This window comes from Tamandua tetradactyla, chromosome 11 (assembly GCF_023851605.1).
Source record: "Tamandua tetradactyla isolate mTamTet1 chromosome 11, mTamTet1.pri, whole genome shotgun sequence".
In the NCBI taxonomy this organism is placed as follows: domain Eukaryota; kingdom Metazoa; phylum Chordata; class Mammalia; order Pilosa; family Myrmecophagidae; genus Tamandua; species Tamandua tetradactyla.
The window spans coordinates 13,948,585-13,965,467 of NC_135337.1; the positions used below are offsets into that span (position 1 = coordinate 13,948,585).

Here is a 16,883-nt window from a genome sequence, read left to right on the forward strand (position 1 = left end):
TTATATACATATATATATATATATGAAGGAAATAAGTGTTAAAGCCACCACTCAGTTTTTCCTTTAAACCTGGCTTGAAATAATGACCTCCTGATTAGCAGTACTTTATTGCAGGGATTAGGAAAGTTTCTGCCTTGCTTTATCAGGAGAATCATTAGGACGTATCACTGGTTTCCTATGTCAGAGTTGGTACTGTGAAGAATCAGTATTGACTGCAGTAAGTTTATTTTGTGAAGCCTTTACAAAGTCACATAGGATAGTGGGATGCATTCTATGCTGAGGAAGGAGTATTGGACTTGGAATTTCTGTTTCTAATTAAAGCAAGAGAAGATCTTTAGTTAAATTATAAGAAATACAGGATAAATATAGATGGAAGCATTTTCTGTTAAGTTGCTGTGATATTATAGAGGAGGAGGTTTGTGATAATTTCTTTAGTGTTCTTTAAAGAGAGAGGAAGATTCTTGGGTCATTTAAGTGAGGGACTTTCAGAAGGCTAGGGAGTAGTCTATGTGACTTCTTTTTTGTTTTTTCCAACAATATGAGAATGTTACTTATATTGTATTCTCAGTAATAATTAAAACTATCTAGGTCGATGGAAAAAACTTCTGATAAACTAAGTTAAAAAAATGCAAAATTAAAAATTGTATAGACAGTATGATCAAAATTGCATAGATGACTATGTAAATATTTTAAATGAATATAAAATTCACATTTTTACATGTAGATAAATGCACAATAGTAAAGGAACATTAAGATGGTAAAATATAGAGTCTTGCTGTTATTTATGTATTTCTATAAAATTTAAAATGTTTGTTTTTCCATCTACCCAATTTATTTTACCCTTCCCCCCCCAGTATTTATTTATTTTTTATCCATATTTTTTTTATTCATCTGTCCATACTCTGGATAAAAGGAGTATCAGAAACAAGGTTTTCACAATCGCACAGTCACATTGTAAAAGTTATATCTTTATACAATTGTCTTCAAGAATCAAGGCTACTGGAACACAGCTCAACAATCCCAGGTACCACCCTCCAGCCACTCTAATACATTATAAAAAAGAATATCTATATAATGCATAAGAATAACCTCCAGGATAACCTCTCAACTTGTTCAGAATCTCTCAGCCACCAGAACATTATTCTGTCTCATTTCTTTCTTCCCCCTCCTGGTCAAGAAGACCCTCCTAATCTCTTGATGCTGGTTTGGCTCTTCCCTGGAGTTCTGTTCCACATTGCTGGGGAGATTTACACCCTAGGAGTCATGTCCCAGGTAGTGGGGAGGGCAGTGAGTTCACCTGCCGAGTTGGCCCAGAGAGAGAGGCCACATCTGAGGTTCTCGGGGGGTGACTCCAAGGTCCAATTCCAAGCAGACCCAGCATATCCCTCGTGGGAACAAGTCTCACAGGGTGAACCCCAAGACCAAGAGCTTGACTCATTGATTTGGTTGTCACCACTGCTTATGAGAATGTCAGAAATTCTCCCTTTTCCCCAGTCCCCCAAGGGGATCCTGCAAATACTTCTTTATTCACTGCCACAATTACTCTGGGATATTTCTGGACATCACAAAACCTGAGCAAACCAGCAAAATCTCTTGCCCTATTCAAGATTCCATGTATTTATGGTATTCAACAAAACTGGCCATACAAGTTACATTAGGTAATACACTACCCAAAATATAAATTTTGCGCCAAATAAACACCTCTCCCTTTGGTCTCACACAGAAGTTGAAGTTTTAAAATATGGATGATATCCTTTACCCTGTATTCAGCTCTACCTTAGTCCTATCTTAGGTGACTTCTTAAGGCACGCTACTTCTTCATATTTCACATTTGAAAGCTAGAGATGATAGCTAGTCATGAAAATGGATGAAAATAATTTTATATAGCAGCATCCTATCATTTAAATCCCAAGGGAATAGGGATTCTTTAACACTGGTAGAGATTATATTAAGCCTTTCTTGAACTTTCCAATCCCTTTGGAGAAAATTTCCATGTCTGGGCTGGTTAGATGTTCCTCTGTGTACATATGATGACAAGAACTCCTTCGTCAGTATTTGAATGGCATATTTGGACTTGTGCATCAGTAGGATTGTCTTTACAGAGAAAAAAAAAAAGAATCTAGCCAAATCTGACTATACATGTGATGTTGCCTAGGTAAGGAAAGTAGTAGAAATTGAGGAATGTTGACAGATGACTGGGTAAAGATGACAAGCAGTGGAGTAAAAGTTATTAGACCATTATAGAATAAGCGGAGAGGCAAAATGTGGCATGTTAGAAAGTAGTTAATGCATATGTTACCAGCTGAACAGTAGCAATAACCCAGAAAACATCAGAACTTGGACAACTTGTGAGTTGTGGAATAATGAAAAGAACATGGTCTTCAGAGTCAGACTTGGGTTCGAACAATAGTTTTGCCATTTACTAGCTGTGACCTTGGGACGGTTACTTAATCTCTCTGAACCTCAGTTGTCTACTCTATAAAATAGGAAATGATGTTGACTTGCAAAACAAGATAAAACTCCTAGCAGAATGGCAAGCAGGTGATTGGTGCTCAGTAAGTGTAAATTTCTCCCTTTGAGAGCTCATAATGTTTGTTGGTAAGGTCAGAGAGTTGCTGAGAAGTGCTATGGGAGAATTACTGTGTTGTGAATAAATGTAAAAATTAGTCTTTCATTTTTTTCCAATTAAAAAGCCATTTAGGGTGGTGCGACATTGGCTCAGTGGCAGAATTCTCACCTGCCATACCAGAGACCCGGGTTCGATTCCCAGTGCCTGCACATGTGAAAAAAAACAGCCACTTAACAAAAGACTGGTTTATACATTCCTTTCAGTTATGTCCATAAGAACTTTAAATATACAAATCACATTCTAAAATCCAAAAAATTTTTTCTAAACAAATGAAGTACATAGACTAATTCAGGATCTGAATCATTAAAAAATATTTTTTATATCACAGGAAATTATATTTTGTAACGAAAAATGAAACAATAATAAAAATAGCTATATACAATAAAGTTCACCTTGTATTTTTTTTAATATCTGATGGAAGTTTATTACTAAATATTATGTACACTCAGAACTTTTTAATTTTCTTTTTTATTATAAACACCTAGGCAGTGAAAACTGTTATAACAACATACACAGACATACCCAAAACATATAGAAATTATTTATTTATTTCAAAAATAATGAAATAAATACTGTTATTTCAAACTTCTAAGAATAGAACAGGTCAGTTATTTTCATGCTATGACTTTAAGAGCATTACATTGAAACAAACAAGAAGTTAAATGACGTTTTTTTTTTAATGTACCAAAATATACATCTAAGCTTTGGAATTACTGCAGTTAGACTAATGCAGGTAATCGTACTTAATACAAAAATGTAAGGTTCTGTGGCAAAGAAATTATCTTTTGTATCTGCATCAGGCTAATATTATTAACATTTGGATTTTGCTTTGGGATAGAGCTTATATCACCCTAGAACCAAATACCCTCCTCCCTTAATCAGCTGACATTAAAAAGATCCATGTGAAAAGTATTTTAATTGCATCTGAAATGCAATTAAATGCATCTAAAATGCAATTAAAAAATTATTGGGAAGCCCAATTAGATTAACTATGCTAAAGATGCCACAAGTAGAGTCTTCTACTTGTTTGAAGTCAGTACTCATTAAAAAAAAACAAGTATCTGAGTATCTACTATGTGCCAAGAGTATGCTACATGCTGAGGATGTAGTGATTGTTTACTATGTATGGCAAATAAAAAGATGAAACACGAAAGAAAGGTTTATAAAGGAGTGTGTGGTGTGATGAAAGGCTATCCGTTCACTTGAACAAAAACAAACACAAAAACAAAAACAAAAAGGAAGAAAAATCAGTTGAAATATGGAAATTTTGGCTATTCATTGTAATACTCTCAAAATTAGAGTATGGTCCAGGCATGGGCTAGCATTGGATTTGGAGTCTGAAGATCTAGATTCAAGTCTTATCTGTATTTACCAGATCTGCAATTACAGGAGAGTCACTTTTTATTTGAATCGGTTTCCTCTTCTGTGAAATGGGGGTAATAACCTATTTCACAGGTTATTGTGCAAGGTAAATGAGATAATACATATGGAAGTACTGTGTAAATTCTGAAGGTAAATCAAAAGTTACTTTATGATGGTGACTTCTCTATGGAGTTAACTTTTATACATTCTGTTTTTATGGACATACAAGGGGGCTTCTTATGGTCAGTAGTAGTATAGAGCAGAATCTGCTAGCTGAAAACTCTTTCCAGGTCTTCATACTTTCTCCTCTGTGTATGGGTCTATGTATGTATGTTTAGGAACTTAGGAATTGTGTATTATTTGTTAATCTCTTTTCTAGCTGGTGTTGCTAGTCATCTCATTCACTCACCAGTTTTTTTTTTTTTTTTAACTTTTTTGTTGTATAATATAACATATATATAAAGCAAAGAAAGAAAAAAGCAATCATTTTCGAAGCACTCTTTAACAAGTAGTTACAGGACAGATCCTAAAGTTTGTCATGGGCTACCTTGAAAAATCTCAGATTTTTCCTTTTTGCTGCCCCAGAACATAGGAGGTTAGAAGGCATAAATTTTTTTTATCATCACAATTGACTTTTTTTTCCATTTTTGTAAAAATAAATATATATATACTAGAAAGCAAAAAAATTTCAAAACAGCATCACAGTTAGTTGTAGAACATATTTCAGAGTTTATATCAGTTACAATTCACAATTTTAGGTTTTTACTTCTAGCTTCTCTAAGACACTGGAGACTAAAAGAGATCAATTTAATGATTCAGTTATCATATTCATTTGTTAAATCCTATCTTCTCTGTATAACTCCACCAGCATCTTTGAACTTTTTATGCCTCTCTTTAGGGGTGTTTGGGCTATGGCCATTCTAACTTTTTTGATGTTGGAAAGGCTGTCAATAATATGGGGTAGGGAGATGGAACTATCTGATGTTCTGGAGAGGCTGGGCTGGTTTTCAGGACTTATCTGGTCCATGGATCCATCTGGAGGTTGTAGATTTCTGGAAAGCATGTAGAAGGTGTGCCTTTCTTAGATTTGGGGAAGGGTGATCAAAGGAGACTTGTCAGAAGTGTAGGATGACTAGGAGTTGGCTTGGAAAATGGAAAAAAGGGGTCAGGAAAGGAATGTTTCAGGCAGAGGGAATAGTATGTTCAGAGGCTCTGAAGTGTGAGAGAGAACTAGGACACGTTCCTTCCTTAAGAAGGGCTTAAATGCTGCAGAATATAAATACATATGTAAATGCATTCCTAGGTCATACTATTAATTTTTTTGAATATTTAGTAAAAATACATTTGTCTTCACACTTAACCTCTGAATTCTCTAGAGAAATAATGAGGTTTTTAGTAAAGTTTTATTTTTTAAAAATTTAAGTTGCTAAATCTCAAAAAATGGTTCAGCTGTCATACCATGTTTACAGTAAGTATATAATTGAAATATGAGAGTCATTTATAAAGAGCTCATTTTCATTCATTTAGTATATTTATGTTATCTGCCAAGCCATTTTGCTAAGTAAGTTTTTGGATGCTATTTCTTTTGTTTTGTTCAAATCTTATAAAGTTTTCGAGGAAATCGAGCAGTAATCAAGGAGAGGTTATCATTTGGGATTATGAATTGAATAAAACAATCTATTCTACTTGCTCCCGTAACTTGTTTCTGCTTTGGGGTATGTTTCATGCTGTTTTCTGGTGGAGGATTTGGTAAATGCAGGAAAGGATAAAGTAGAAAAAGTCCAGGCTGTCCTCACTGCCTCTACTTCATTAATTGATCAAAAATTTTAAGTACCTACTATGTATGAGGGATTCGGCTGGGCATTGGGGATTTAGTGGTGAATAGGACAGATATAGTCTTTGTCCTCATTGGGTTTACATAATGGAAGAGGCGGACATTTAAACAACAAAATATATAGTTATCTAATTATGGTTGTGTGGGTTACTCTTGAGATCAGCAGAACCTGCCTCAGTTTAAAGATCTAAGAATGTTTTACTTAAGGAAGTGATGCTTAAACTAAATAATGAGTGACCAAAGGAGTAGGTGGGGAATAGGAAAACATTCCAAGTAGAATACACAGCCTTTGTGAGTTTCAGAAGCAGGGGAGAACTATTTGAGTCTGAGGAAAGGAAGTTAAGTCAGTGTGGGTGGAGTTTGGTGAGTGAGGGCGAGAAAACTACCTGGGAAGGCTGGCAGGTAGAGCAGAGACTACCTTGTGCATTGCCTTTTTTCAGGCCTCTTAAAATCAAGTTCAATTTTTAAAAGTATTTTAATGATTCTCTTAAAACTAAAGAGTATAGCAAGAAAAGAGAAGAGCCCCTAGGACTGTGCTTTGAGTAACTAAGGTTGTGTAAAGGAGGATGAACCAGCAAGGAGATTGAGAAGGATTCTTTTATTTTTTTCTTTCATCGAATCTCCCTTCTTTTAAGTCATATCTAATTTCCAAATCCACTTGCCTCTGCTAATTCCTATTCTGCTTCGATCTTTAGAACACTGAACATGCTATCTTTAAAGGAACTTAAGAGATCTAATTCCTCATTTTTTCTCAATTTGTATGATTCAACCTAGTATAGACTTTGGCTTACCTAAGTCATTGCAAGTTAGTGGTAGAACTAAGACCAGACACAGGTCTTGATTCTTAATTCATTATAACAGTGCATCTCTCTGCAGCATTTGACGTTGATGACCTATTCCTTGAGATTCTCTGCTCCACTGCCTTTGTGACTCTGCCTTCTCTGGTTTCATCTGTAAGTTTTCTGTCAGCACTCCTTTTTTTTTGTTCCCCCTATTATTTATTTTTATTCCATATGTTCTACTCCTTTGTTGACAAGGTAGATAAAAGGAGCATCAGACATAAGGTTTTCACAGTCACACAGTCACGTTGTGACAGCTGTATCATTATTCAGTCATCTTTAAGAAACATGGCTACTGGAATACAGCTCTACATTTTCAGGCAGTTCCCTCCAGCCTCTCCGTTACATCTTGAATAACAAAATGATATCTACCGATGCATAAGAATAACCTCCAGGATACCTCTCGACTCTGGAATCTCTCAGCCATTGACACTTTGTCTCATTTCACTCTTTCCCCTTTTGGTCGAGAAGGTTTTCTCAATCCCTTGATGCTAAGTCTCAGCTCATTCTAGGGTTTTTCTCAATCCCTTGATGTTGAGTCTCCATTCATTCCAAGATCTCTGTCCCACGTTGCCAGGAACGTCCACACCCCTGGGAGTCATGTCCCACGTAGAGAGGGGTGGTGGTGAGACTGCTTGTTGTGTTGGCTGGAGAGAGATGCCGCATCTGAGCAACAAAAGAGGCTCTCTTGGGGGTGACTATTAGGCCTAAATTTTAAGTAGACTTGACCTATCCTTTTTGGGGTTAAGTTTCATATGAGCAAACTCCAAGACTGGGGGCTCTGCCTATAGCTTTGGTTGTCCACACTGCTTGTGAGAATATCAAGAATTCAACTTGGGAAAGTTGAATTTCTCCCTGTTCTCACCACTCCCCGAAGGGAGCTTTGCAGATAACTTTTCCACTCTCTGATTGAATCACTCTGGGATTCATCGGGGCATCACTCTGGACAAACCAGCAAAATCTCATGTCCTACCTGCGATTCCAAGTATGTCAGCACACCTTTTAATTCTTCTTCACTGGCTCATGTTTTTCCCACTTAGTCTTGAACAAAGACATTTTCCACAGTTTTATCCTTAACTTCCTCCATTTCTTGTGTAGTTTTATCCATTCACAAGATTCCTAATCAATGGTGTCTTTATGAAGATGAATGGCTCTGTTCTGTGATTCTTAGCTATATATATATTATTATATAATGTATTTTATATAATAATACATATGTGTGTGTGTGTGTGTGTGTGTGTGTGTGTATTTTTTTTTGTTGTTTTTTGTTTTGGCATGGGCAGGCTCCGAGAATTAAACCCAGGTCTCTGGCATGGCAGGCGAGAACTCTGCCACTGAGCCACTGTTGCCTGCCCATCTTAGGTATATTTTGATAGGTTATATGCAGAAGACATGTCATAATCAAAATACATGAAGGCAGAGTTTGTCTTACTTTTTTTGTTCCCAATAGGGAATATGCATAACTGTCTGTGGCATTCGTCATCTTTGCATAATGCTAGTTATTAAAATGTTTTAATAGAGTAACTATGAAAAGTAGAAGTTGTCAATGTTTTAGAAGACTATTAGCAACAGTCTAACATAAGAGTTTTAGGATACATGAAAAATATTGGGAAAATGTTTCTTTAGGTTTATATTACATTCAGATAGACTGAAGAAAGCCTTTTAATAAAAATCTCAAAATTTCTTAAAATTTTATAGAAACATACTAGAGGAAAAAAATAAACGTTTGGATAACAAAGTCTCAGAGAGAGTTCACAAAGAGAATTTTAGGCATCAGGTCATCTAACCTATTATTCAGTTAATAAATGAATCTGAGCCATAGGAAATGTAAGTTACTTTCCTAAGGTCACGTAAGTGATTTTAAATTGGATCCCGTACCCTCCTTGCCTAATAATCTAGTGCTCCTCCATTGTAAGCATGTTCTATTTTTTTAATTCTTTATATTATATACTTAAGAGAAGAAAGAAGAATGAAAATTTATTTCTGAGCATTTAATATACACTTACTAAGTTTTCTACATTTATAAAAATCAAGATTCCTGTAATTAAAAATATATTCTTCTTCATCTCCACCTCTGTGTTTTTGTTTTTGCACCTTTGAAGTGATACACCTGTTGAGACTCAGCGGCCTATCAGCAGTGAAATCCTGGGCCATAGTTCATTTTCAGAAAAAGATCCTGCAAATGGTGCACAGAATCCAGGACCAGCCAAGCAAGAAAAAAATGAGGTAATGTTTAGTACATATAGTGTCTTTCATTCTCCTTATAAGAAGTAATAGCATTTTCTTGAATGGAATATTTTTTCTTAACTTTATTTTAATTGTGGAATATAACATATATATAGAAAAGCAATAAATTTCCAAGTACATTTTAGCAAGTAGCTATAGACAGATTTTAAAGTTTGGTATGGGTTACAGTTCCATGATTTTTTGTTTTTTCTTTTCTTCTAGCTGTTCCAAGATACTGGAGACAAAAATAAATAGCCATATAATGATTCAGCAGTCTTACTCGTTTGTTAAATCCTATCTTCCCTGTTATACTCCCCCTTCTCTTTAAATAACATGCATACATAAAAGCAAAAAATTTCAAAGTACATCATAAATATCCAAAGTGCAATGAGTTGTAGAACTGATTTCAGAGTTTGGTATTGGTTACAGTTCCACAATTTTAGATTTTTATTTCTAACTGTTCTAAGGTACTGGAGGCTAAAAGAAATACCAGTATAATGATTGAGCAATCATACTCATTTATTAAACCCTATCTTTTCTATATAACTCCACCATCTTTGATCTTTCTCCCACTCTTTCTGGGTATTTGGGCTATTCCCATTCTCACTTTTTCATGTGGGAAGGAGCTATTGATGATAAGGAATAGGGGGATGGAACTAGTTGATGTCCCTCTGCATTTCAGGACTTGTCTGGCCCAGGGACCCAGGTGGAAGTTGTAGGTTTTGGAGAGTTATTCTAGTGCATGGAACTTTTGTGGAATCTTATATAATGCCTTTGGTATTCTTTAGGATTGGCAGGAAGGGTTTTGGCAAGTTATAATAGGAAGAAATGTCTAATTGAAGCATTCATTAGAATGACCTCCAGTGTAGCCTCTCGACTGTATTTGAACTCTCTTAGCCACTGATACCTTAGTTGTTATACTTCTTTTCCCCATTTTGGTCAGGATGACATTATTGATCCCCAGTGCCAGGGCCAGGCTCATCCCTGGTGGTCCTCTCTCACGCTGCCAGGGAGACTTTCATCCCTGGATGTCATGTCCCAAATAGGGGGGAAGGCAATGCTTTCACTTGCAGAGCTGGATTTAAGAAAGACCACATCTAAGCAACAGAAGAGGTCCTCCGGATGTAACTCTTGGGCATACCTATAGGAAGGCTAAGTTTCTAGGTCTATAAGCGTCACAAGAGCAAGCCTCAAGATTGAGGTCTTGGCCTAATGATTTGGGTGTCTCTAATGTTTGGCACAGTGTCCAGGGTTTGCCTGGTTGTAAAATTTAATAGTTCTTGGATGGAATTTAAAAAGAATTTTCTGATATTTTGGGAATAGGAGAAAGAATACCTACAACTTCTTATTGGCTTACTTTCTCTGTATGAATATATAGTATATTTAGTTGTCTTTGTGTATTTTGGGGCATTTTTTTTCTATATTTGGTCTTTAAAAAATATGTGTTTATTGACAAATATCCATATACATACAGTCCAAACATATTATACAGTCAGTGGCTCACAGTATCATCACATAGTTGTGTATTCTTCACCATGATCATTTTTAGAACATTTGCATCATTCCAGAAAAAGGAATAAACAGAAAAAAAGAACTCATTTATACCATAACTCTTACCCTTCCCTACCACCAGTATTTCAGTCTATCCAATTTTTATCCTTTATTTCCCCTATTATTTATTTTTTTATTTTTTTACTCAACTGTCCATCCCCTGGATAAAAGAAACATTAGACACAAGGTTTTCCCAATCACACAGTCACATTTTAAAATCTATATAGTATACTGTCATCTTCAAAAATCAAGTCTACTGAAATACACTTCCCTCTAGCTCCTCCAATACACCATAAACTAAAAAGGGATATCTATATAATGCGTAAGAATAACCTCCAGGATAACCTCCCGACTCTGAAATCTCTATGCCACTGACACTTTACTTATATTAAACAATCTCTTTTTAATTTGAATTATCTGTTACAAAATAATACTATCATAACAATGGCTAAAAAAGATAAACATTCAAAATCTTACCACTCAAATAATTACGCATGTTCTATGCATACTTTTTAAAAAAATTTATTTATTAATTAAAAAGAAATTAACAACAAAAGAACTAAAACATTAACATGTGATTATTCCATTCTACATATATAATCAGTAATTCTTAATATCATCACTTAGTTGCATATTCTTCATTTCTTAGAACATTTGCATCAATTCAGAAAAAGAAATAAAAAGACAACAGAAAAAGGAAATAAAACGATAACAAAAAAAAAAGATGATGCGTACCCCTTACCCCTCCCTTTCATTGATCACTAGCATTTCAAACTAAATTTATTTTAACATTTGTTCCCCCTATTATTTATTTTTATTCCATGTGTTCTACTCGTCTGTTGACAAGGTAGATAAAAGGAGCATCAGACACAAGGTTTTCACAATCACACAGTCACATTGTGAAAGCTGTATCATTATTCAATCATCAGGAAACATGGCTACTGGAACACAGCTCTACATTTTCAGGCAGTTCCCTCCAACCTCCCCATAACATCTTGAATAGCAAGGTGATATCTACTTAATGTAAGAATAACCTCTAGGATAACCTCTCGACTCTGTTTGGAATCTCTTAGCCATTGACACTTTGTCTCATTTCCCTCTTCCCCCTTTTGGTCGAGAGGTTTTCTCGATCCCTTGATGCTGAATCTCAGCCCATTTTAGGGTTTTTCTCAATCCCTTGATGCTGAGTCTCAGCTCATTCTAGGATTTCTATCCCACGTTGCCAGGAAGGTCCACACCCCTGGGAGTCATGTCCCATGCAGAGAGGGGAAGGGTGGTGACACGCTCGTCGTGTTGGCTGGAGAGAGAGGCCACATCTGAGCAACAAAAGAGGCTCTCTTGGAGGTGACTCTTAAGCCTAAATTTTAAGTAGACTTGACCTATCCTTTTTGGGGTTAAGTTTCTTATGAGCAAACCCCAAGACTGGGGGCTTAGCCTATAGCTTTGGTTGTTCACACTGCTTGTGAGAATATCAAGAATTCAACTTCGGGAAGTTGAATTTCTCTCTGTTCTCACCATTCCCCGAAGGGGACTTTGCAAATGCTTTTCCACTCACTGATCAAATCACTCTCTGTGCATACTTTTATATTGTACACATGATATTTAAAATTCATAGTCAGAATTTTTAAAGTACATACCTTTGCTTTAAAAAACATACAGACAGGGCAGGCACTGGTGGCTCAGTGGCAGAGTTCTTGCCTGCCGTGTTGAGACCCAGGTTTGGTTCCTGGAGCCTGCCCATGTAAAAAAACATACAGACAGAAAAGTGTATATATCTTTAGTCACAACTCAATGAATTTTCGAAATCTAAACATACCCGTGTAACTATCACTCAGATCATATAAAACATCAAAAATTCAGGATTGTGATGATGAATGTACAACTGCATGATGATACTATGAACCACTGATTGCATACTTCAGATGCAATGTGAATGTATTGCATTGCATTCATTGTATGTGAATGTATCGCAATGAAATTGCATTAAAAAAAAGAAAACCTAAAATTCCATCTTCTTGCTTCTCAATCACTCTCCAGCTCCCCAAATTTAGCCAGAATCTTGACTTCTTGTACTTTAGATCAATGCTGCCAGTTTTTTACCTTAGTGTAAATGGAATCACATAGCATGTACTCTTTTGTGTCAGGCTTCTTTCACTCAACATTATTTCAGTGAGATTCATTCATGTTGCACAGAGTAGTAGTTTTTCATTTTCATTTTCAAGAAATAAAAACTATTCTGTTATATGAATATACCAATAATTCATTTATCCATTCTACTGTGGGCATTTTGGTAATTTCCAGTTTGGGATTATTATGAATAGTACTGCTATGAACATTGTTGTATATGTTTTTTGGTGCACTCATGTACAGATATCTGTAGGGTATAAGCATGAGTCAAATTGTTGAATTATGTGCTTAAATTAGTAGGTGCTGTTAAATGTTTTTCCAAAATGGTTATACCAAATTGCATCTTTTCCAGCAATATATAAAAGTTCCTGTTGCTGCACATCTTTGACAATACTTGGTGATGTCAGTCTTTTTTAATTTTAGCAAATCTTTTGAGTGATACAGTTATGACATTGTGGTTGGGGCATTGTCATTTTTATGCTGCTTTTTCCTTTTTTTTTTGACATATCAGCAAATCCCTTTATTGGATATTAAAAAACATATTTTTATTGACAAATCTTCATACACATACAATCCATACATGATGTACAATCAGTGACTCACAATATCATCACATAGTTGTGTATTCATTACCATAATCTTTTTTAGAACATTTGCATCACTCCAGAAAAAGAAATAAAAAGAAAAAAGAAAAAATTATACAACCCATACCTCTTATACCTCCCTCTCATTGACCATTAGTACTTCAATCTACCCAATTTTTACCCTTTATCTCCCCCTATTTTTTTTTTTTAACTCATCTGTTCTTACCCTGGATAAAAGGACCATCAGACACAAGGTTTTCACAATCACGCAGTCACACTGTAAAAGCTATATAGTTATACAGTTGTCTTAAGAATCAGGACTACTGGAACACAGTTCAACAGTTTCAGGAACTTCCCTCTAGCCACTTCAATACACCCTAAACTAAAAAAGGGATATTTATATAATGTTTGAGTATAACCTCTAGGATAACCTCCTGACTCTGTTTCAAATCTCTCAGCCACTGAGGTTTTATTTTGTCTTATTTCTCTCTTCCCCCTTTTGGTCAAGAAGCCTTTCTCATTCCAAAGATGCTTGGTCCTAGTTCATCCCCAGGAGTCAGGTCCCACGTTGCCAGGGAGATTTACACCCCTGGAAGTCATGTCCCAGATAGGGAGTTGGGCAGTGAGTTCATCTGCCAACTGGACTTGGAGAGTGAGGCCACATCTGAGCAACAAAAGAGACTCTTGGGGGTGACTCTTAGGCATAATTATCAGTAGGTTTAGTCTCTCCTTTGCAGGAATAAGCTTCGTAGGGACGAGCCCCAAGATTGAGGGCTCACCCTATTTATTGACTGTCTTTGGGGCATTTTAACAGGTGGATTTATTAACTGCCTCAAATACCAGTATTGACATTAATTAACATTATTTTAGAGCTCAAATAATTAAACTCACATTAAACATGGCTAGTTTGCCTTTTTAAGATGTGTGGTCTATATTTTACTAATTAGGTTTAATGAAGAAGAAATTAAGACATTTATAATACAGAATAATACATTTATTTAAGTCTTCAAAATTCCGTATTTTTTGGGGGGGGGATATTTTTTAACGGAAATTGTATTGTGAAGTAGGGTATCAATTTTATTTTATATAGTATGCCACTTAAAAGGGTATTTAGATAAAAAGGGTATTTAGATTGTTTTAATAAGTTGAATACATTTTTGTTTTCAACTAAATATTGAGAGTAAAGTAGAAAGGTTACTATTAAAGGTATATATGGAGAAATCTGTTCTACAACTAATTATGGTGATGTGCTTCTAAATTTTATATAATGTTACTTTTCACAAAAAGGAAAAAAGTTTATTGGATGAAAAAAGTAGATATGAATAATTTTATCCGTAGAATTATTATTATGTATTAGGAAATAGAGGATTGTGATTAGTAATTAGAATATGGAGACAATTTTAGATGTTAGTGGCTCTACAAGACCCCTGGTTAAGCTTATTGTCAATGTTAGTCAATTTTAGAGATGGTTGATTTAATTTGGGGTCACCTCAGTGCATATGATCTATGTTATATAATTAGATCCCAGCTTGACAGGGAAGCCTTCCTTTGTCAATATTGGAATTCATGAAATGTCTTAGCCCTCTAAATTTCAGTGCTGTACAGTTCTTCTAGAAGGGTAATGTAAGAATGTGGAGAATGCTACATTTGGCTTCCATTTATTCTGTGTTCTTGTGAAAGAACATTTGCAACCTGAGCTAAAGTATTGTTTTTATGCGAAATTTTATGTTTCTCTCTAGAGTGAACTGTTAAACCTTTTACGTGCTAAAATTGAGCATATTGGAAAAGGTTAATATTGTATTTACTTCATATTAATTCAGTCTCATAGTAAGTACTTTTTTTCAAGTAATGTAGCAGATCTGTACTGGTCTTTATCTATATTGATATTCTCTGACCCGGTCTCCATTATGATCACTATAATTTGCATTATTGTTTTGGCCTAGTCAGGGAACCAGGATGGCCTGTCAGTTTGGTCAGTCTGTGAAATCAAAGCAAATTAACTGATCTACTTGAGTGTTAAGACTCATGGATATTATGTTATTTTTCATAGAGTAATATATTAAGTTTTTCATAATTGCTAAATATAGCTAGTTGTGTATTTTTTATATATCTAGAAGTTGCTATTGAGTGAGGACATGTATTCAATGTCCTCTAAATATATAAATAAGTCTGCTAAAATATATAATTTTTTTCTAATATTTTTAAGCTTCGAGATTCCACAGAACAATTTCAAGAATATTATAGGCAAAGATTACGCTACCAACAGCATTTAGAACAGAAGGAGCAACAGAGACAGATATACCAACAGATGTTGCTTGAAGGAGGTGTGAACCAGGAGGATGGTCCTGATCAGCAGCAGAATCTTACTGAACAGTTCCTTAATAGGTTGGTCCTTTTGTCCCTTTTTAAAAAATTTATATTATTTAAAGGCTATTTAAGTCATGTAATTACTGGTACTGTGTACAGTTTGAAATTTTAAAATGTTTTAAATGTTTCAAGTAATGTGGATTTACATAATCTCTTGCAGTCACAGCATTCTGAGTGTTCATCTAGTTTTTTTCTCTTTAAATATCCTTTTTGCATCTCAGCAACTAGAGCAGAAGAGTGTGGTATTCAGCACACAGAACTGGAAGCAGACCTGTTGGGTGGATCCAGCTCTGTCTCAGGGTAACTGAGGGCCTTGAGGAAAGTTATTCAACCTCTTTTTGCCTGTTTCCTCATCTACCTCACAAGGTTGCCATGAATATGAAATGACTTACTGTATGTAAAGTGCTTAGTCCTTGCACCTACTAAGCATTATGTTAAGCTGTTATTTTAATTGTTATTGTCAGTGCTTAAACCCGCAGTATTTTGTATTCATGATATTAATATATGAACATCTTTAAGTAGTTGTTCCCAAGTCTGTGTCTCCTCTTGTGTTTTAATTTGGTTGTTAGGCTGGGTTATATCTCTCTCTGCATCATGATGTGCTTGGTAATCTTCTGTTGTCTTCCCATCATGTAAATATCTCAATTGGTTTACTTTGGAAGTTGATTTCCTTCAGTAATCTAAAGCTTTGTATTTATGGGATGGATGTGGGGCACAGCAGTGGTGATGTGTTGAGATCAAGAAGTCAGTGCACAAATGTATGTGTGCCCGGTGGTGGGGAGGATGAGGCTATGTGGGTGTGCGGGTCTGGGAGCAGAGCCCTGGTTTGCACTGGTCTAGGGGGCGGGGCCCTTGTGTGTGTGTATGTGTGTGTGTGCGCGCGTGTGCGCGCACAGAGCTCAGGGTCAGTGAGTCTAGATTGCTCCTACATGAGTTGGGGGCAGGTATGGCTCTGCTGCTCAGGTCAGCACTTGCCAAGAGCTGAGGGGTGTGACTAGGGGCTGTGCATGTGAACAAATCTGGGAGGATTGTAAACTAATGTACATGCGTGCAGAGCTCAGGGAGGGTGGGGGGGGGGCATTGGCCTCCGCATTGGGCCCCCTGAGCTCTGCACACATATACATCATGTGTATGGCCTGGGGGCGGTGTAGCCTGGGTATGAAGGTGGGGACCTTCAGGGGGCAGGGAGGGGGAGGTGGGTTTCCAAAGGGGTGGGGCGAGACTGCGCTTACACAGGAGAGGTGGGTTGGGCTGGGCAGGTGTGTGGTTATGTGCGGGGTGGTGGGGGCGCTTGAAGTGTGGAATGGGGGTGCAGGTCATGATGTTCAAGTGCGTGGGGTATGGGGTGAGTCGCAAGTTATGGG

The 16,883-nt window shown here is 36.2% G+C and overlaps 1 protein-coding gene across 2 annotated transcripts in view; it reads left to right on the plus strand.

Annotated features, from left to right (window-relative positions):
- Positions 1 to 16,883, plus strand: part of WDR47 (WD repeat domain 47) — a 142,957-nt gene that overhangs the window by 57,044 nt on the left and 69,030 nt on the right. For both annotated transcript variants that reach the window (XM_077120027.1, XM_077120029.1), the window contains exons 6-7: positions 8,767 to 8,890; positions 15,359 to 15,537. In XM_077120027.1, the coding sequence (XP_076976142.1) occupies positions 8,767 to 8,890; positions 15,359 to 15,537 (303 nt within the window). The remainder of the gene's footprint in view (positions 1 to 8,766; positions 8,891 to 15,358; positions 15,538 to 16,883) is intronic.